Source organism: Excalfactoria chinensis, chromosome 21, assembly GCF_039878825.1.
Source record: "Excalfactoria chinensis isolate bCotChi1 chromosome 21, bCotChi1.hap2, whole genome shotgun sequence".
Taxonomy (NCBI): domain Eukaryota; kingdom Metazoa; phylum Chordata; class Aves; order Galliformes; family Phasianidae; genus Excalfactoria; species Excalfactoria chinensis.
This window is the reverse complement of record NC_092845.1, coordinates 1982650-2004885: the sequence shown is the minus strand read 5'-3', so window position 1 is coordinate 2004885 and position 22236 is coordinate 1982650. Positions and strand designations below refer to the sequence as shown.

The window sequence follows — 22236 nt, the reverse complement described above, 5'->3', positions numbered from 1 at the left end:
TCCGCACTTTGGTCCGGCGAAGAGTCAAAAATAGAACCACGTGGGGGAAGAAAAGAGATGATTCCCAAACACTTTTCACCCGGCGGAGGGATTGCTGGGGGCACAGCTCAGCTCGGAGGGACCCAAAGAGCCACAGCGATGGAGTGTGCACCACAGAGGGGCCAGAAGGGCAGCATTCTTGCCTGATGAATGCACTTTTCAGACACAAATGTAGGTGTTTTTTTCTTCAGGGTTACACAAACCCACAAAGCAGAGACTCAAATTTGACTTGAACTCATCACCCACACCCTTGGGAAATGAAGACACAGCAGGGGGAGGGAGAACGACAGCAAATATCCTGGTCACCTGGAAGTCAGAACGCCTTGGAATGACACAATATTGCAAAACTTACCTTGAAATTGTGGCCATTTCCTTGCTGTGCAGGGCGAGCAGTGATGGAGAGTGTGGCACCAAGAACCCAGGCTCTGTTAAAAACCCTACAACCCTAAGATATAAAGCAGAGCTAGCATCATTCCAGGGTCTTCTCCATCACAACAGCATGGAGCAAGGTAGCAAGGCTGGAACAGCAGCAGCTCTTGCTCTGTGACAGCCATCAGTTGCAACAGGCCTGGCTCACTTTTTTACACAAGCATAGCTTGAGTTCCTACAGATCATTGTTCCAGCCTTCAAGAGAACTCAAGATAAACCAACTCCCATAGGAGTTAGTTATTCCTCTATAGGAACTGATGGAGCAATGGGACCTGGCTGACAATTTCACTCAAACACAGCTTTGCTAATTACAACCAACGCTGCACCAGGAAGAAGTCCCACAAACATCTGTCTTCCATTTGGCCAAAAACACCCTTTTTTCTCTCCTTTCCACCTCAGCTGCTGAAAAGAATCTGTGTTTTCTCAGTGCGATGACAGAAGGTAAAGGCTCCATTATAATGTAGGACCACGTTAGCAGCTCAATATGCAATTAAATGTTTCATTTCCCCGATTAATGGAGAAAATACTCCGAGATTTTGGCTGCTGGAAAACATGGATTTTTCCTCCTCTTTACTAACTCGATGTGAATGCATTATTTCCTGTTGCTTGCTTTGGAACAGCAGATCCCCTCCCTCTAAAACCAGCTAACACAGAGCTCCCTGCAGCTCCAGGGGAAGCACAGCCCTTCCCAGCACCAGCCAGCACACTGTTATCTGCAGACACAGCAGGGCAGGGTGCGTGGCCTTCAGTTACAGCAGCACTGAGCTGAACCCTTGGTCACACTGCTCAATCTGAATAGCAGAAATAGAGAACAGTGAGATAGAAAACCAGACAGCACCGTAACCCAGCACAGTGTGTCCCACCTGTAGGTAACTAAAGAGTGCTTCAGATCAGCACCAGCACAGAAGGGGCTCAGTCAGATGCATCACAGCCAGTGCTTCATTGCTGTTGCAGACCCAAAGAGGAGCTATCAAGCTCAGCACTGCACAGCTATCAAGTGCTCACACCTGGAGCTGCATCCAGGGACAGACACTCCCGCATTGCTTTGCCAATGGATTTCTTTTCCTCTGCTTCCCTTTCTTCCTGCTGTAGCCAAGAGGAACCCCCTTAAGGCGTAACAAACAGAGGGGAAATAAAAACCAAAGAACAACACACAAACGTACAGAGGGAACTTGTTCATTCTAACATAGAACAAATGCTTTTATTGCACCTTTAGAAAAACTGCATAGTCCTAACAAACAGGCTTCCTCCTCCACTTACCCAGAACCCAGTTTGGTTTAAACAGCTGTCAAGAGTTCAAACACAATCAGAGGCTGCCAGCAAAAGGAACTCCAAACGAGGCATCATGTTTTTTGTCTTACAGGAATTAAAAAGGGGCTGGTTCTAGGCCTTGCAGTTACCATCACTCATCCAGCACTGAACATCCACCAGAGGTGAGAAACAAGTTCACTTTCCATCCCAAGAGGGTAATACACCCCGGGGCTGTTATGCCCTGAGCCAGCAGCACTCATAAAGCTACCAGCTCCATCCTGTCCCTCGTCACTGCCATTATTTGACTGTGCCTTTCTCAGAGGAAGAATCCTGCTCCTTTTCTTTTGCCAGTTAGAACACAAAAGGGAAACGCTTGTTGAACTCAACTGAAATATGCAGTTGGACGCGTGACTGCACACAACATACAGAGTGGGAGCTGCTGTTCCTCTCAGACAGAAGTTTGGCAAGATCTGAATAAATACTGCAGCTAATAATTTAGGGAGATGTAAACGTGTCTGATGGATCAATGACAGCCAATAGCTCAGCTCACCAGATCAAACCAAACCCTTCCTCTGCTGTTGATGTGCTTGCTGGACAGGGTATAAAGTTGCCACAATAGAAAAGGTATCCTCGTCTGGTCCTAAGAAAATGAGGCAGGTGGAACTGCCAGGTACCTGCTGTGCCATATTAGTACAGTGGTTCACGTCCTTTGCATTCCCACTTAACATCTTATCTCAGAAGTGCAATATTGCTTTTCGTTTGCTCCTATTTACAAAGCACACAGGTCTCAACACGAAATCACCTCTTCCCCTCTGTGAATACCACCTGGAGGGAGGATGCTGAGCACGGATGCTTCACAGTGTGCCACTCCGAGGTGCCAGCTCTGCCATCTACTTCACAGTCACGGTCGAGGCGTCGTGGATGGACTCCATCACTGCTGCAAAGCGGCTGCAGAGGTCGTATGGGGAGTTGGGACGGATCTTTGGGGGTTCCTTTAGCACCACCACCTCCGTGGAGCCGTCGAGCAGGCGGGGAAGCAGCTCGCCCAGCCTGATCTGCAGACTTGCTGCCGGGGGAGGAGGATGATATAATCAATGGGACTGAAACAGAAACAGCCAAACGTGCTACAACACTGATTTTAAGATCCTTCAGGAAGTGCTTTAAGCAGCCCCTTCATTCTTTTCTAGTTAAGGCCTAGACACAGCCCTAAGCACTAACAGCACGAATAAGGTAATGCAGGTGGCCATTGACCATTCCCTACCGTCCATGTCTTCTCGTCCCAGATAGGAGCACCAGCGGTTTCTCATGACCTCAATGGCATCCATGTCTTCTCTGGAGATGTCGAAGTTGTTAATGAGGTGCATACAGGGGATGATCAGCTCATTCAGGATGCTAATGCCCTCTGCCACGTCAGCTTCCTCACAGCTTACAAACAGAGATGATGCCACCTCATTCAGCTTCTAGGAGAGGAGAGAGAATCTGAGAAAGTTCTTTAAAAAGCCATTATGGTCTTCTGATAATCAGCATGATAATCAGCATGGAACACAGCTCAGCTCCTCTCCATGGACAGCTGTGCAGCACAAAGACAAACAGAACCGGGTACTGGGTTCTGGAGAAGCAGCAACTGTTAGCCAAAGCAATCACACTTCAGAAAGCAAACTGATAAATTATATACATATATATACATATATTTAGGTACATATTAACAGATCGTTATATAAATATACAGAGCTTACTCCTCATTCTGGTTTTCTTATCTGCTTTACCAAGTCTCCTAGAGAGTCACATCAAACATTTTTTCCCTGAATTATTCTACACTTCCATGATGTTCCCTGGGCTGCTCTCACCCCTCCACAACCCTCCCAAATGGCTCGAGAGCTCCTCCTTTACACACCAAGAGACACTTCCTTCTGTACAAGGTGATCAGCGATTCATTCACTCCTCTGTTGGCTCCCTTCTTCAGCAGAGCGGTGTTGCTTTGGTAGGCATAGATCAGGTAGGTCAGGGACTCCTTGTACCTACAAGAGAGTCAGTTGTCCAGCCTGCAAGCTCTGGACACTCCAAAATGTGCTTAAATCCATTACAGTGCCTAATTCTAGACAGTTCAGTTTCAGTACAGCAGCCCAAAGGGCCAAAATGTGACGGCAATTGTACAGCTTCACCGGGAGAAAGATGAGGACATGCTAAGGAGAGACACATAGCTAGTGTACTCAGCACAACCAGGGCTGGCTCTGCATTCAAGGAAGGGCAAACAGCGAGCCAGGAATAAACTACACTGTCCCCCATCACAAGGCTGAATGGAGACTGGCTATCACAGGTCTGAAAGAAGTAGTTCAGCCAAAACAGCCTCTATTTCTGGGTTGTAGCTTATCTTGTCCAAAGTCACCATTAGAATAAACTTACTTTCTATTCTGGTACAGCTCCAGCCCTGTAAGCAGGTAAACAGACACCTTCCGAAACAGACTGTAGTCTTCATGCCATTTCTGTTGAGGAAGCAAACAGTGTCAGCGTCACCTCCAACACGTTTTCACACTCCTTTATAACTCACAAGTGCACCATGAAGAGTTTAAAACTCTCTCAGAAGCCACAAATTGATTCAGTCAACCGCAAACTATCCCTTAAAGCTCAGCTAATCCCCTTCTGCTTTCTGTGCATGCACCGCTCTGAACCACATCCCCAGCTTCCCAGTTTGGGAGGCGTGAGCTCTGACTGCAAGAAGGCCAAAGGTGACACTCACCTTATACTCCTCCATATCGACCTCATCAGGACCGATCTCTTTCAGTTTATCTCGTGCTACCTTCATAATGCTGATTGACCTGCCCCGCATGGGAAGAGATGAGAGAATGAGAAGGATGACCTCAGTTGCTTCCAGATGAGAGAAACTTCATCTCGGAACCCACTGAACAAACCTTTCGTCGTAGCTGAGGTTTTTGTCTGCAAACTGCTCAAGGAGGGTCCGTTCCACAATCTGCTGGGGAGCATCATTCTGAAGGAAGTAAACGAGCACGTGTTGCAACCGGGCATCGTTCTGAGGGGTCGGGGTCTCTTTGGAAAGGAGATAGAGCCTGGAGTACTCCTCGTGGAATGCCTGGCAAGAAAGCACACACACACTGAGGCCTTTCATCAGTCTGAATTCTGCAGCGGCTGATGTGGAGCCTAAAACTGTCCCAGAATGATGGGATGCCCATAGAGGATAACTATCTCTGCTGCTTAGCCGTGCTCTGCTGGTGACTAGAAGCCCATAAACATTGGGAATGATGTATTCCAAACTAGAAGCACGTGCATCAAACATGAGGTTTTTCTGAAGCATCCAGGTATCTGAATGGCTTCCTGAGAGAGTGGGATATACAAAACAGGTTTGGTATTCCTCTTATGTGAGCGAAGGAGTTGTCAGCATCAACTGCAATGCTCTTATATCTGTGAGCATATCATCATTTATCTTCCCCTCTATAAAGAACACAGGAGATTTCTCCCCATGCTGTATTTTTAACTAAATCTACCTGGTGGTAAAACCTAACGCCAGAGCCAACATTGGGCAGCTTATGTTGTTTGAGAACCCCCAATTCCATGCACAATTGCAAGGCAAGTTATCATGAGCATGCACATTCCAGAGCACAACTAATGTCACGAGCGCTCATGTCCTGACAACAGCACCAAGGACATGCAACAGATGCTGAAAGACAAAGAAAGCCTCACTTTTAAATCCAGACCAAGCGAATTACTGACACTGAAAGAACAAGCAGTACAAACAGCAAATATCCTTCTGGGAGAAGGCAGTTCTTACAAGCTCCAAGAAACACTTGGGATGCAAAGATGTGGCGTTATGCAAGCACAAACACAACTGCAGGACAGAAAAGCCATTATCTAGCAAAACAACTGCCTGGCCCTCTCCTTTCACTTGCTTGGTATGTCTCTATACATAGCACAGAGCCTTCATTCTGTGAACACTGATTTCCATGCTTGTGGAAATGAAGCAAACGAGGATACCTTAACGAGCCCTGCTTCAGACCCATCGCGATCAAAGGTCTGGCGGGCTTTTGCAATAGCCAGGATGACACCTTGCATGGCTGGACTCAGCATCACCTACCATGGAAAGCAGGAAAAGAAACACAAACGAGAACGAGGAAAACAGTAACAGACGGGAGAAGAAGAGAAGACATGGTGAAGGGAGGAAAGAACTTTGGATTCTAACACGAAGAACACCAGCCATACCCCCTCTGCATCCCATTCAGTTTTCCTAAGCAACACAAGAGAGCAGTGCATGTGGAAGAGGAATTAACTGTGCTAAGTTCATACAGGCAGGCATTAAATATACTCCGGCAATATCTATCTCTGCATTCCTATAAGTGAACTCCACTTTTCAGTGTGAAAAGACAGCTTCTAGAGTGCTGCTGTGTGTGTGTGAGTGAGGTTAACCAGGTTCAACACACCAGGAGCTGGGATACTCTGAGTTACACTGCGACTGCTCCATCCCTTCGACATATATAGGACAAAGCTCTGAAGGCACTAAGGAGGTTTGTAAATAGGACCAATTCTGACACAGACCTGCAGGAACACTGAGTGGATCTAATGATTGAACGCTTCTACAGAGCTGCTCCTCTGATGGCATTCAGGAAAGAAGCTGCTAAACAAATTGGCTTGAGCACTTCTACACGGGGAAGAAATCACTTTGAAAACAGCACTGCTTCCACGACAGACAAGTGAGTCAATCACCCCGAAGTCAGAGGTTAGTGATGGACAGCAATTAGCGCCTGCACTGGGAGCTGTACCTCCTCATTATATCCATCTGCATCAGATCTAACAGGAACCTTCCCCACACTGGGGATTTCCACTTCCGAGATCTGTGAGCTACTTTGGGCAGCAGGTTCTGTTTCTTTCACATCCTGAGGTTGTTCTGCCTGAACTGTAAAGGCTGTTTCTCCCGGTTGGGCCTTCATTGGTTCTACCTCCTTTGGCTGCGGCCGAGAAGAAAAAGGATAAGAAAAAACAAAAGCAAAATAGAGGAAAAGCAGAAGGTGGGTCGAAATAAACAGCTACAGAATCACAAAGAAATGGAAAAGCCAGGGTGTGGGTTGAGGAAAATAACACACAGACAGCAGCTGGCCACTCTCTGGGCTGTGTCCTTACCTCGCAGAGTGCTGCCTCCACACCTTTCTTCTCATAGACATCGGCTGCATTAGCAATAGCTTTGGCAGTCTGCTCCTTTGCAATCATGGCGTGCTCTGAGGACAGAGAGCGCAGGCTCTGCTCGTGGGCTGCAGATGGACCTGTCAGGGCAGAGATGTGGTGTGAGCAAGGAGAACTGCAGAGCTCGGTCACAGGGAGTAAAAGGTGAAGAGAAATGCACGAGGGTGAAGCAGCCCTCTCACATCTCCTAAGCATCCACACCAACTTCTTTATCTGTAAGCAGCGCTCCACAATCACGCACATTAGAAATGATCACCCACCTTGTTATGTGGCCCTTAATGAGATGGAACCATCTACCAGAAGTGCACATCCTTAGGAATTACGGCCCAAGATAAAGTAATGGCTTCATTAACATCTTAAACCGCTGCACCACCAGACGATGTGATACGAGATGCTAATTTAACACTGTCTGAGTCTGGAGTGAGCTGCTCAGTTCCATCAAAATACAATATCATAATGAGCATTTGCTCTCCATTATATCTTCTTTCTCTGTCTCCTTCTAAAATGTTTTGGAGCATTTCTGTGCATGACTGAACAGCCATCCCACATGAACCTGGTTCCATCATGGGCTCATGCACACACACCCCATGGAACCTTTTCAGAGGCTGTTTCTGTTGACAAGCCTGGAAACACAACTGCGCAAAAACAGGAGGAGCAGCCTTTATATATTGCGAGGACACAGCTCCCACCAGCACCTCTGCTACTTCAACAGCCCCTTAAATACCCCTATATTAAACAAGGCTCCACAGCAGTGGTCTTTCTGACCATTAATTTCAACACAGCTTGCAAAATCAGACATGCCATCACCTAGTCCCGACTCAGGAGAGAGCTCTTGAGATTCAGAAGCAGTTGAAGGTATCTTGCAAGACTGTTCCTCCTCCCACTCCTCTGCCTCCTGCTCCAGCCGCCAATTGTCCTCTTGGATGTAACGCCTCAGTTCTGGGGACAAAGCCTCCACCTCCTTCTGGAACTGCCTGACCTCTGAGCCGTCACCTTCACCTGCAAGAAGGTCAGAAACAGGCCTGTACCCAAAGGCTACCACTGTGCATAGTGCAGCACTCAAGCTGCTTGCAGTCATAGTATGGCTTGAGACAACCTATCTACAGCATCACACAAAAGCAATGTGGGCTCCCAAGTATGAATTCCATGCTGGATTCAATTCCATCTACTTCAGTACCAACATCTGAAATAACACAAAACCCACCAAACATCAGCTTTCGACGAGACTACGCAAAGAGAATGACAATTCCCTCTACCAGAGCCATCTTTCCTTGTGCCCTCATTGTAAAAGAAAGCGTTTTCTTTAAAGCAACAGAAATTGTATCAAATAGAAGAAAAAAACCATTTGTGGGTTCACTCCAGAAGCAGACCTGTCACAAAGAACAGCGTCCAAATTCTCATCAGCAATGTTTAGCAATGAACAGAACGACAGTCCTCTATTGTTTGCTGCTATTGATTACATCAAAATGAACCACGCATGAAATTATTAGGTTCTTCTCCAGCTGCTGGCCATGTATAGTGCCACGTGCACAATAATTCATCCATGTAACTATTTATATGCTGGCAATTGCAAACAGGCTTGCAAGGCTAAGCCATGACCACCAATAATTCATCTCACGTAACAGAGAACGCTGTGTAACCAAAGACTCCATGTGGGTTCAGTGTGATGATATCACTAAAGATTAAGTCAGATAGGAGGCAAAAAGAGAGCTTGAATATACAGTGTTGTATATATGATGTATGTCCTTTCTCCATCACCCAAGCTTCCTGCTGGTCTCTCTACTTCAGCATCTGCAGACAGGGGGTAGTGCCATAACACACAGACACCGAGGGGCTTGGTAATGATGCAGGTTAGAGAGAACATAATGCATCAGAGTCAAAACAGCTTTAGTTCCCCTACCTGCAACAACGTGGGACACCTTATCGCTGATGTACATCAGGCAGTAAGCACTGGCATTCCTCAGGCCACCAAATGAATCTCTCTCCAGCTCTTCCCACGACGATTCTGTCACTGAGATGTCATTGTATTTCAACCAGCTTTTCCGAGGCTGGTCATATACGAAGGCCCAGTAGTGACCAGCATTTGCTTGCCCTTCGTGCACCAAGACAGCATGCAAATGATAGGGAACCTGCAAGTTCAGATGGACAGAGCTTTCAGACTCACTTTTAGTAAAGGAATCTGTCTGATCTTTATGAAGAAGATGTAAAATACATTCACAGCCATTGCCCTGTGCAAGAATTGATTCACACATGCGATTTAGTGCTGAGTAAGAGCTGGCTTTTAATGGCAAAAACAACATTAGGATTTGTTTTAAAAGAAAAAGTTGAACTGACAGGTAATGATGCACTATCAGCATCATCAGGTTAGTATTTACTACATGAAGTGGCATCTCCTACCTGCTGGAGGTGGGGGTCACTGTACATTTCATCAATGGATAGGCTGATTCTGGCAATGGACTCCTTCAGATCTGCCAAGGACACCATGAATTACAAAAAAATACCTAGAAACGCCACCCTTAACAGAAAGCTTGAAGCCAGGCAGTAACTACAGAATGCACCAAACAGCAGAGCTGAAACCCATACATGGTTATTTGATGGTAGATGTAAAGCTGGTCAATATACAATATACCATCTACCTCAAAACATACAAACGAGTCATTTTTAGATGAGCAGAAAGACCTGAAGGTGCAGCTCAGGATGAATTCAGAAGCAACAGAGGGGGATTCGGGCTGGCAATAAACACAAAAACCACAACCAACGTTTAGGGCCGACCTCGCACATCTTGCTCAATCTCCTTTCTCCATCGCTGCAGACATGTTGTCACCAGGTTCATCTCTTCCTCAGAAGCCACATGAGGAGCAGGACAGTCCGATATCTCTGCTGGTGGACCAGAAGGCTGCAGAGGTGCATTCAGTTGTTGCTGCGGTGAGGAATTCGCCAACAGGACAGCTTCATCTTCAGGCTTACCATCCTTTCCATCAAGCACGCTGCAAAGCAAAAGCCAACTGTAAGCTGAGCATGCCGAGCAGGCTCATCATCAGTCTATACTGCAGCAGCATAACAGTTAATGATAGACAAAACCAGTATAGCTGAAAGTTAACGTGTTCTCCAAAAAATGGCTTTTACTTTCCATTACCAACCTGTCAGGCTGTGAAGGCGTCCCCTGAATGAGTGACTCGCCCTGGGACTGCCTGTCCATCATCTGAGAGTCCTCAGTAGAAGATATGGAGGCAGAGGACACAGCTCCAGCAGGCTTTGTAGTGATGAATTCCAGGACGTATTGCAGCATGTCAGGCAGTGGGAAGCGTGCTGGGCCGGAGCCATACTTCATATACCTGCAATGACAGAGCAAAGCATTCCATTAACAAAGGAATAGAGCTGTCCGGTTAAACCTGAGACAAACAACAAACAGGCAACTACAAATCTGGTTGTGACACTATTTATTTACAGACAGAGTGTTTCTTTTTAGGTCTGTTTGGAAAATACATTTGGTATCAGATAACCCTGGGATGCATTTGCCCACGGAACATCCCAAAGCTGCCATCCCACCATGCACTACTTACATATTGCTCAACCATTTCGGTTCATTAAATGAAAGCCAGTGCTGCTTCCTTTTTGACAGATAGCCTTAGCTCCAAAATACTCCTCCACTTTGTGTGAAGGTGGAATAACACACCACTTACCTAAGGCAATCCTTGCACATATCAATTCCTAAGTGTACAAACAAAAAACCAATGAATTCTCACTCAATAACACAGATCCACTGTAACACCATACACAGACTTGGTTGCAGGGTCCAAGTTGTTGTCTTTTGAACCATGTGGTGTCCATGCACACACACTTGTGTCCCACAGACATGCAGCTCTTCGGCTGTTCCAAAGTCTTTGCAGCAAGAAGAGGAGCCCCGTGCTGCAAACACCTCTCTCCAAGCCCCGTGTTTCCTCCAAGGAGAAGCATGCCTTGCATGCCAACAGCTTGCATCTCATGGGCAGAGGGAAAGAGAGGAAGCCTTGGTGCCCCGCAGTGGTCAAAACGTGGGCATGCCATCAGCTCCTCTTTGGTCAGAGACCCAAAACACAGCAAAGCCAGCTGCTAGGAAAGAGATAAGCTCCATCTCAGCCTGACCAGCACGATGCCACACAGGGACCCAACACTCAGCCTTCCCTACAGGTTTCCCAGAGAGGCTGTGGATGCCCCATCCCTGCAGGCATTCAAGGCCAGGCTGGATGTGGCTCTGGGCAGCCTGGGCTGGTGGTTGGAGACCCTGCACATAGCAGGGGGTTGGAACTGGATGAGCATTGTGGTCCTTTGCAACCCAGGCCATTCTATGATTCTATTATTCCAGTGCTTTCTTCCATCTTGCTGTTTAGAAGAATCCATTTCCAAACTCCCATACAACACAAGAGTAGCTGTAGCTGACCGCTCACCTTTCCAGTTTCTGTTGCAGAATCAGCATTTTCTCCTTCAGTTTCTTCATTTCTTCTCTCTTTGTCTGAATAAGCTCTTTGCTGCAGTAGAGGTACCTAAACAGGCAACACAGAGCCTCACCGTGGGGAACCTATTTTCACCTCTCAGATCCGCAGTCTCCCATAAGTACTTCAGAATCCATCCTGGCTCAACACGCCGTGCAAGAGAGTAACTCACCTGTCCATATAAATAGTCTGAGGGAATTCCAGCTTCGTGTGGATTTTCTCTGGCTGTCCCAGGGATTGATTGAACTCAAATCGAGAGAGTTCAAAAGTCAGCACCGGGGGGAGTTTGGTGAACCAGCGCTGCAACAGAAGCAGAAATGCCCCCGAGGGGACTTGTTTTAAGATGGTTGCTCAGCATCACGTCTCAGACCCATCCTAAACACCTGCCTTTCAATACTGGATGTAGGTTGTGTTTATGGAGTGACTAGGCAGAAAACTGAACGACGGTGAGATTAAGCTCTGTGCTTCCATCTTATGCTTTTACCCCTAAGCAGCCTCCAAACTGCCTTAAGGAAGTTCATTTTCATTGCCTGACACATCCAGCTCCACATCTTACTAACTAAAAGTTACAAACACAACATCAGCTCTGCACGTCGGAGCCTCCAACAGACAGCTGTTTTCCAACATACATCACATGCAATGATGAGTAACAAGACAGGAGTCCTCAAGCAGCACCTTATTCCTTATCATCTCTGTTTCTACACTACTCCATCCGGGAGATTCAAACAAGAAATCCACTTCCCATCCATTTGATAGACTGTTGCAAAGAGCCACAGAGGAAGAAAGACTCATAGTTGAACTTCTTCCTTTGCCTTTATGGGCTCGTAGCATCACAAGCACCCCCAAGTGCCCTCCACCTACCTGACACAGCACTCCCTGTGAACACAATGAGGGCATATTTTCCTTTGCATGATTCACATCTCGCACCCTGCCATAGCAAACCTGCCCCACACCACCAAAGGGCCACAGCACATTTGAGATCTAAGATGTTTACAGTGGAGGTGATCGGGTTGGTTTTTAAATGCTTTTATAAAGCAGTTTTTAAAGCCTCGCCTTCAGAACAAGACAATGTAAAAACAGAGAAGGAAAGATTTTCACACCTACCACCCAGGGAAAAAACGTAGGTTCTAATGAACCCCACTGACGCCTTGATGCACTCACACAACAAAACACACCTTCTCCTCTATGCCCCCCCTATCATGCAGTCCTCCTAGGAAGTAACAACACATTTTCCACTTGTTTTCCCAGAACAAACAAGCTTTTCTCTGTCCTTTCTAAGCCGGACACCTCTGTGCATTTCTCAAACCAACCTTCAGCTACTCTTAATACACACAGGATGCTGAATGCAATGGGACACCTCAGCTTTCTACTTTGCTGCTTTTAAGTAGCTTATGACTGGTTTGTGATTTGTGGGTTTACAGAAGAGAAAAATAAATGAAGAAAAAGGAAATTAAATAAATCAGCACAGTCAGAAGATAAGAGTGAAAATGAGAAGAACACACACTGTAATAGGGAGAAAGATACAAATTCCAAATGGCATACCATAGAGATAAGCACTGTACTTTTACCCTCCGAAAATAAGGAGGCAGTGGTTCTCCCCCTACTCAGGTACAGGTAGGCTTCAACAGAAAGAGAGAGACTTTATCACACTTGCATCAGAAGCAGACGGTTACCTTTTTATCTTTAAACAAAGCCCCTGAATTGGTTATACAGGACAACGCAACTTTACAAACAAGCAGACTCGGCATCTCACAGCTGACATACAGCGACGTGAGATCCCAGGCAGCCAGAAAACATCACTGTGTCCAATTAGAGACTGTTTGCAATTGCTATTTACAGTTAGCACGCTATGCTGAGACACACCTGTGCTACATGCATTGAGTTTTTCTTTAGAAAGCAACCGAAAGCTCAACAACAAAACTTCCAACTAACCTCCTGTACATATTGCACTGACTGAGATGCTGTCTCCTCATCCATCTCTCCCTCCACCATGGCTCCTTCCAAGCACTCATTCAAGTTTCGATAACCATTTACCTGAAGGGGATACTGACCAAAGGTTTCGATCTTGGAAAAAGTATTGCCTGAATGATGAAAATGACACAAAAACCCATGAACTAACTGCAGTGAGCAAAACAACTCCCATTAACACAAGAGGTTGTTGTAAACACCGGGTTAGATGCATGAAATGAAGTGCTCATAGCTCTCTATGCACTCACCCTCGTGGACACCTTCAGTCAAGAAAGTCCCATAGAAAAGTTGGACCATTGGGTTTTCAGATTTGTCTCCAGGGCTTCTGGTTCAGAGAGAAAAAAGCACTGAATTCATTCGTAGGTCACAAAACACAAAGTCCTAACTCATCATCCAGCCCTCAGCTTGGGAATCATTCTACGATCAAAAGCAACGCTTTTATCACAGCACAGAACACAGAGGAAGCTCTTCATACGTTCTCATACTCAAAAGCACACTGTAATACTTATGCTGGCAAGGAAGAAAATATGCAGGCACTGTCTTATGGAAACACAGCTCCTAAAAGCCTCATCTATTTGTTTACACCAGTCTGCAGAGCTCCCTCAGAGCTGATGTGGCCTCGAATGCAGCCTTAGACTCAGGCAAGATATGTAGATCTATCGCTCTATAAGCATACTTCAGGCTGAAGGGGGATCACTACCAGCCAGCAAACAAGTTTTCCTCACACATGGACATTTGCTTAAAGCCCCCTCATGCACTAAGCAGTCACATTGAAAATCTGCTTCTCCTCAGTGACAGGTTGAACTCCTGGTATCTTCAAAAACTCACTTGACGTTCACAGCGAGTTGGAATGCATCTTCCAGCCAGTCCAGCAGTTTGTGTGTAAACTCGCTCACATCTTGCTGCAAGAGAGACAGAGAGTCAAACACACAGAGCAGAAAGTGGTTCCACACTGCTGGTCTCACAAACCGGCTCTAACAAAACCCGGTTGGTACCATTCACCTGCAAGAAGGGCAAAACCTCAGTCTCACCAGTAATGAACACCCTGTTCATGTGCAGGTAAGAGGAAACGAACCACCCAGCTGGCATGGGGCACAGCAGCGCTGTGCTGGCTGGTCGATGACCAAGCTTGTACCCCCACAACCCAAAGACAGCTGTCTGCCTGCTGCCAAACACACCAAGAGACCTCTGGAAAGGAAAGGATGCAACCACACAGGGTTCCTCTTTTATCAAGTGCAGGTTTGAGGACAGGTGTCTCATGGTTTTACCTGCTGCTCCTCTGTTGATTTAAATGCATCCCTTAAGAGTTCCAGTGCTGCAGAAGGGTCCACAAACTTCCGCCGTGTTCCCAGCATTAAAGCAAACAGACATTGAAGTTCTTGCATGAATGCAATATTTCTTTTACCCTGCAACACAAAAAGAAGACAAACCCTTCCTGCACTGTAAACCAGGTGCTGCAGAATACCACGTGCACGTACCTTAACAGCCAAGCTAACATCCATGGGAAGAGATGACCTTAAAAAGGACAAAAGCAGAAGGACGTGCGGTGTTGCTCAGAAGCAATGTGATCTTCCAGGGGATGCATGGGAGGAAAAAACTAACTCTGAGGTACGCAAAGTAAGGGCTAAAACATAAGGCAAAAGCCCAGCGTGCTTATCAGGTTATTCTGTCTGTGCTTTGGGTTGTTTTCAGTAAGAAAAACAAGAACACCAAAGACTCCTAAACGGGAGAACGACATAACAAGCAGAAGATAATCCTGTGTTCCACGTTTCTCTTCAAGTATTTTGTAAGCACCTTCTGCTGACCTTTCTTGGAAGGCGCTGGGGCTGGATGCACCCTCACACTGACAAGTAGAATCACACAATGGCCTGGGTTGAAAGGACCACAATGATCATCCAGCTCCAACCCCCTGCTGTGTGCAGGGTCACCAACCAGCAGCCCAGGCTGCCCAGAGCCACATCCAGCCTGGCCTTGAATGCCTGCAGGGATGGGGCATCCACAGCCTCCTTGGGCAACCTGTTCCAGTGCGTCACCACCCTCTGGGTGAAAACACTGCACTCAAACACTGACTCAAACACCAGTTCTTCTACGACAAACACGAACAAAAATAACAACCTGGAGCTGCCAAAAAAGCTTTAGGCAGCAGGTTTCTCCTGCCCCTCACTTGGAGGAAAGCTTGATGAGAATCATTCAGTTCGTTCCCAATGTAATCTGCTCGAAGAAATAACAAAGCAGGGCAGCACAAGAGGGAAACATCAGAACTTTACATGAAGAAAACTCACAGTGCGCGTCCGACAGCTCTCAAGGACACTTGGAGGGAAGGAGTAGCTGAGCACCAACCTCCGGAACTGCGGCAACTGGAAAAGAGACTGAAAGGAATGGAGAGAGAAACAGCGATCAGCATCTCCACATTGCTGACTCACTGCAGCTGGATGCACCCCATAGCCTTTCCTGTTCACTCCTCATTCTCTCTTGGTCCCAGGACACTAAGAAAGCACTAAGAAGCGAGCAGCCTGAGTGATCACCTCACAGATTCCTTGTGCTCCTCCCAAAGATTTCATCCTCCCATTCTTAGGCTATAAAACTGGCTTAGGAAGGAGTATTAGGAAAAGCACACAGGAGCAAGTGACACAGAGAAAGGAGCCCAACTGCAGCTACTTTACCTCCTCTCAAGGATGGGGAGCCAATGGATCAGCATTTATCTGCTGATGTAAAATGGTTACAAACGTGCCCAGTCCCACTTACTGTTGTCTCTTCTTGTTTAGGCTATCACTGATAATACACACCACTGAGCTGCTTATTAGTCCCAATGTCCGTGCCACTGTATCCCATTAGGCAGAACCTGATACCCCACGTATTATGGAGCTAACAATAACATCACTATAATTACATCATCAGTTCCAATCAAGTTCCTGTCATTCAATAAGCACTTGTACAACAATCAATGCACCAAGAAAGAACCCAATTGCACACATGCACACAGACTATACGCATCCATATCTTTTGATGCAAAGACTCCATTTAAGTGCTCTTCTGGCAGAGGAAATCTTAATTATGTAAAACAAAGATCTTTTTTATCTCTCCCTGAGGACACACGTCAGCATTTCATGTTTAATGTTAAATTCTAACTGATAGAGACATATTGTCTCCAAAACTGCAGAATCCCACCACCACGTTACCTGTATGACAGCACTAAACCAACACGTGTTGCCAATGTTCTTCATCCCAACGGGCCAATCACCCACTCTTTTCCAGTCGCTCTGTTTGGAATTCTCTCCCCAGACTTCACAGCGTTTCCTTTTGGAGCGATTTTTGTTTTCAGGAGAATGAACCTCCTGCAGTCTGTCACAAGACAGGAAGGTCAATGAGAATTACCACCTTCTCTGGGCCTTGCACCCCAGCCACGGACGGGATGCATTCAGCTATCAGGCAGGACCTGGCACTACGGACAACACTCATCTCACCCTAAAACATTTCAGCTCTGAACCTACAGCATCACCAACCTCTCAGCAGCACCAGCTTTCGGTGATTCCAGCTGTCTGTAGGCAACAGCTGAGTGGTCTCCTTTCTTTTCAGGGTCGAATGCAGCACCACCTGGAGGCAGGACAGCATTCTGATCAGCCTTCCATCACCAGTGGGTAAATGTTTCCTCTAAAAAGAGACTTCTAGCAAACGTTACGCTTTGCCAACGTGATTTTTAACCTCATGAAGGAAAGATTTTCCTAGCATAAAAAAGAACCCCAGAAATTTAAACACAGATTCTGTTAGCTTGGATCACACTATAAAATCAAAGCTCCCATTAAGTGCCTTTGATTAGGATCACGCAGCCGTGATTTCCTTACATCCCAATTCAGAGCTAGTGGGAATGCTCCAAACCTGTTGAGATAATGAATTAGGAACCCCAGCTGCTGCTTGTATTTGCTATGCCTTGACACCAGTGTTGACAACTGACACAGTGTTAAGAAATAAAGGGTTTTCATTTCATACAATCTGCATGTTTATATACAATCAGCTTCCTTCGGTTGTTTCAGGATGCTCAGCAAACTGAGCCACTTCATTTAGTGGCTACAGACGAGATGGGAAAGGAAAATAAGCAGCTCTGGAACAGCCCTTTCAGCTCAGGTGACACAATGAGCCTTCAGGAGACCCAGAATTAGCAGAGATGGGCTCCTTACCTTGTGGGGGCTCTTTGCCCACTGCACTGCCTTCCCAAGAGGATGGCTCTGCAGCAGTTGTGTTCTGAACAGGCTCCTGATCACGCTCCTCTGTGAGGACAATAAGTGCTTCCATCAGGTTCCCCTTAGCAGCCTAGCAGAAAGACAAGGAAAAAATCCATAGTTATTCACCTGCATTTGTATGAAACTTAATGCATCCGTGGCAAAGATAGGCGCGCTGGCTCCAACCTGGCTTCCTCTGGCCATCAGAGAAAGCCATCTGTCTATTGGTGACAAGTAGCACTAAAACCAAAAACAATAAAGGCTAAAACTTATCTGATGGAAAGCACTTTGCCGTTATTACTAGGACAATATAGACTCCATTATCTAATTTCATTTCCCTCGCTAGAGATTCAAGTAGCTGCTGGTCTGCAGTGCACCAAGGCACGTGGCCACAGGGAGACACCCATAGATGGGTATGTGGGTATGGTGACACAACACAGCACACGGCGTCTGAAGAGCAGCAGAATGCTGACCGTGCCTCATTCAAGAGAAGAGCTCAAATACGTTCATTTTAGACCACGAAGTCAAGTGTTAAACTCCTTTCAGTCCACGTTTGTTAACATTGTGTGCGCGTTACTTCCCAATGCAATACTCAATGCAATACTACCCAATGCAATACAATGCAATGTATACTATGTATACAAACAATGCAACTCATCTCTTGCCCATACACCTCAGGGCAATGATCAAAACACTCTGCATCACCATCACAGGCCATACAATGGCTTTCCTACCTTCTGACCAGCCCATAAAAAGGCCTGCACACACCAGCCCTGAGTTATGCTATAAGAGAACCTGGACTTGCCTGATTTTGGGGACAACACCAGCAGCCTTCTTTCAAAAGGGCAGTGATGGCACATACAAACCTTGAGAGCAGCGTGAAGGAAATCAGCATCCTGAATTCCTGTTATCTCTTTCATCTTGTTTAAAACCTGGTAATCCTGCAGTCGAGAAACAAACAAAGCTGCTGTTAAAAGGTGACCAGGATGACATCAACCCATCCCTGAAACATCTGCCAACCTCACAATGAAGCGTTTGTTCTTTCTTTTCCATTGACAGGCGGACATGGAAACTCACTCACACGTGCCAGACAGCTCTACTAACATCAGCCTGAACACCACTCTTAGTTTCTGCTATTTCCAGACTCACTTTCAACCTGTTGTATGTTCAGGAGCATGCTGGCAGGCCCTGGCAGCCCTCTCCCCAAGCCCAGCATGTGCAACAGGACATATAAGGCTCCCCGTGGGCTGCTGGGGGCTATTTTAAGCCTGGCTGCACATGCCACTTGTGCATGTCACCTCTCACTCACAATGAGGTGACAGAAGAAGGGCCCAAGAGGCTTCCATTGCTTTTCTTTCCCACACCAAGGGAGCTCCAGGCTTGGGCAGGTCATTGCTCAGCCAGCAACGTGTTCTTCCTTAAGAAAACCTCTCTAATTGTTTTCATGACTTCTCAAAGCTTTTATAGGCTTTAAGGGGATATCGAGTAAAAAGCAGCCTTGGTTTGGTCACATAAAATGTCCAGGGAGGGACATGAAGAAGCCTCAACTACAGAGCAGTGAAGGATATTTTGCTACAGGCATTCATTGCCCAGAAGGTAACAAAGCTGAGGAATGCACTCAAGGTCAATGGAACAAGATCAGCATGTGTGCTACAGGAGTCAATATCCCCAAAGGCCTGCACTTTATAAGAGCCCCATGTGTCTGCATGCTTGCACCAACAGCAGGAGCTCCTTGTGCAACACACACACACATACACACACACACCTGGGGTGCTCCAGCTCAGCATGATGAGAACTGCACAGCCAGAAGCCTCAGGACAGGAAAACTCCCCAGCACATCAATTATACCACGCTGCTCATTTCCCACCTCCACGCTGTATTCTGGTTGCCCAACCCCACCTCACGCTGCAGGGCACATCTTTCCATTGGAGAAGAACCCACATTGCAAAACCACATCACAACAGTGCAATCCAAGGGAGGCCAGGGAGTGGTTTTTCGGGACCTTTTCTTCTTCACCAAGAGAAGAACTCACAGAGTAAACACAGCAAAACTAATTACCAGCCCACAGCTTCACGTCACCGCTTAATAAATGCTTTGCATGGGCTGTTTCATACATAAGCTGTGCAACACTGTGGCTGGGAATCATGCTCTGCACCTCTGATGTGTGAAGTATGGAGGGGAGCACTCTTGCTTTTGGTTTGTCTCATTGCTTTTTGGGTTTGCTCCTTTAAAGCAAACCAGCCTTTAGGGCTCAGAATGACAGTAGCTTAAGGCCGGCTGCACTTCCAAGAGCAAAAGCAAAGCAAAGAATAAATGCAACCTGTCGGAAAAAAACAGGAGTCACAACAACAGTGCTATTGGTGTTAAGAGTCTGGAAACAACAGACAAAGCTGGAAAGGGGCTGGGAGGGAATGGAGATAATAATGACACAGCCAGCTAACGAGCGATAACAGCAGCAGCTCTGCTGTTTTCCTTCCTATGAATCTCAGCATGCAGCAATGGTTAGATTGGGGGAGAAACTGAGAGCAAACGTGGATGCAAACAGATGCAAATGTGGTTCAGGGGGAACCAGGAGCAGCAGTAAGCAGGGCGGATGGGAGCCCATGACCTTCATCCCCAGCAGTGCTTTGTATCCCAGTGGTAAAACGGATGTGAAAAGGCCTCCAACCCTGCAGCAACAGCAGCACCTGCACTCCTCAAATAGAACCTTTTGCAGGCCCACAGCTTCCCACTGCCACGCCAGCACCTGTGCAACATGCACAACCATCTATGCCTCCTGCTGCACCTGAGAAGAGCTCCAATGTGCCCATAGAATGAGCCCACATCCCTGTGCACAGTGCATCCACTGTGTCCTGTGTGAGTTCCTGTGTGCCCTGCATCTCAGTGCATGCTGTATCCTTGTGCATGCTGTGTGTGTGCTGTACCACCGTGCACATTGCATCTCTGTACACCCTCTGTGTATTCTACCCCGTGCATGCTGCATCCCGGTGCAAGCTGTGTCCCTGTGCATGCTGTGTCTCTATGCACGTGATGCAAGCGCTGTGTCCCCGTGCATGCCGTGTCCCCACGCACACTCCACGTGCTGTATCCCCTGGCACTCTGGGTGCGTGCTGTATCCCCACACATGCTGTATATGAGCCCGTCCCCCCCCAGCAGACCACGTTATGCAGCTCACCCCGCACCCACCCACCCACCCACCCGGCTCCGGGAGGCCTCGGGCCGCCCCTCCCGCCCCATTCAGACCCGCTCACCGCCTCGAGGCCGCCGGTGCCGCCGTTCGCGGCCTGCAGCTCGGCCGTCATCCCTCCGGACCGGACCGGACCGAACCCACCCCCCCCCCCACAACCCCCCGCACCGCGGGGTCGCACCGCCCGCCTCACCGCCTCCCTGCCGCCCTGCTGCGCATGCGCCGTCCCGCGGCGGGGAGGGGCGGGGGGCGCGGCTGCTCCGTGCGGTCCCGAAGGCTGCAGCTGCAAGGTGCATGCAATGCACGTAACGTGAGCCCATATGGAGTCAGGTGCATGCAATGCATAGGCCCTCTGTTGCAAGGTCTGCCCTTTCGAGCACGGAGATGGAGCTGCAGTGCTGGAGCCCTCTGCAGGGAGTCTGTGGTGTGAAGGTCCCGGTGCATAACGAAGCTCCAATGCTGGGCAGGCAGCAGCATGGGAAACAGGCTCTGAAATCCTCTGTCTTTGCACAGAACAGCACGGAGCCGTTCGGTTTGCAGCAGCATTTGCAGATCACTCGCACGGCCTTGCTGCAATCCCATGCCCAGCACCGCATCCCTTTGCTCAGCGTGGAGCCCAAGTGTGCAGCATGGGGGTTCTCCCCTGGATCTACATGGGGATCTACAAGGCAGGGTGACTCTGATTCTGCTTTGGGGAGCAAAAGCTTCTCCTCCCCCATCACCACCACCCAAAGCAATGGCACCAGGAGGCTCAGCAAGGAGGCAGGGGTGCTCAGTGCAGATGTGAAGCACACAAGCCATCAATGCAGGGCTCAGGGCTCTCTGATAAACCCTCATTTGTATGACTTCTGCTTGGGACGAGGCTGTGCCGATGCGAGATAAGATCTCATTTCCAGTTTCCTGCTGGATCTCGGATGCAAAGCATCTCATCACAGGGGCTGTCAGCAGCCCCCGGCCCCGGCTGCACACACAGGACAAGGCAGATGAGATTTCAGCATTGCACATTGGCAATTTGCTTCGGCCCAATGACCTGGCGAGGCTCAGCTCCCCTGGGGGGCTGAAGCCAAATTCCTTCTTTGCATCTATGGAGGAGCACTCAGGAACGTGTCACATGCAATTGCAGCTCCTCGTTTCTCCGGCTGCCTCGCAGTGCGGGTGCTTGGAACATCACTGTAGGTGTGGGAGCATCAGCATGGGCTCTTAAGGGTCAATCTTGGCTCCAACCACAAGAGAAAAAAGCATCTGAGCTGTATCTGGAGGGATGTTTTCAAAGGGAGAGGTTAAAAAGCGTCAATTTCATATGTCTGCAGGATTATTCATAGCACCAGAGCTGATATTATTGGCTTTATGGTTTGCAGCATCCCCTTCAGCCCGGCAGCAGATCTGTGCTGTTCCAACCTACTCCGATATCCCAAGAGCTGCTAAAACACAACTCAGGTGCTGGCAAGTGTGATAACATTGGGCTGCGTGGGCATGGTATTAATTA

At 47.7% G+C, this 22236-nt stretch overlaps 1 protein-coding gene across 10 annotated transcripts; it reads right to left on the bottom strand.

The window, feature by feature from the left end:
* Positions 1–1629: 1629 nt before the first annotated feature.
* USP28 (ubiquitin specific peptidase 28) lies at positions 1630–21879 on the bottom strand. Of its 10 annotated transcripts, none has more exons than XM_072354830.1 (26): positions 21781–21879; positions 18430–18504; positions 17522–17654; positions 16850–16940; positions 16526–16688; positions 15629–15715; positions 14615–14752; positions 14175–14248; positions 13595–13671; positions 13311–13459; positions 11551–11678; positions 11334–11429; positions 10047–10241; positions 9679–9893; positions 9304–9374; positions 8807–9035; positions 7714–7905; positions 6847–6986; positions 6489–6674; positions 5707–5802; positions 4629–4807; positions 4457–4535; positions 4123–4202; positions 3614–3737; positions 2981–3179; positions 1637–2785 (listed from the first exon to the last, which is right to left on the bottom strand). In XM_072354830.1, exons 2-26 carry the CDS (start codon positions 18481–18483, stop codon positions 2610–2612), a joined length of 3351 nt encoding a protein of 1116 aa, XP_072210931.1. In that variant the 5' UTR covers positions 18484–18504; positions 21781–21879; the 3' UTR covers positions 1637–2609. The 10 variants fall into 10 exon arrangements, with proteins under 10 accessions (XP_072210932.1, XP_072210937.1, XP_072210931.1 ...); XM_072354829.1 differs by lacking the exon at positions 21781–21879 and adding an exon at positions 20944–20987; XM_072354826.1 differs by lacking the exon at positions 21781–21879 and adding an exon at positions 20815–20913.
* Between the last annotated feature and the right edge of the window lie 357 nt (positions 21880–22236).

What these genes read in the sequence shown, in the direction of transcription:
- USP28 (XM_072354826.1), bottom strand. Translation starts at nt 20,865, where the DNA reads ATGACGGCCGAGCTGCAGGCCGCGAACGGCGGCACCGGCGGCCTCGAG. An exon ending in GATTGAGCAAGATGTGCGAG is followed by an intron (nt 9,375 to 9,678) that starts GTCGGCCCTAAA and finishes TGTCCTTGGCAG; the next exon opens with ATCTGAAGGAGTCCATTGCC. An exon ending in CTCTCCTGAGTCGGGACTAG is followed by an intron (nt 6,987 to 7,713) that starts GTGATGGCATGT and finishes CTGCCCTGACAG; the next exon opens with GTCCATCTGCAGCCCACGAG.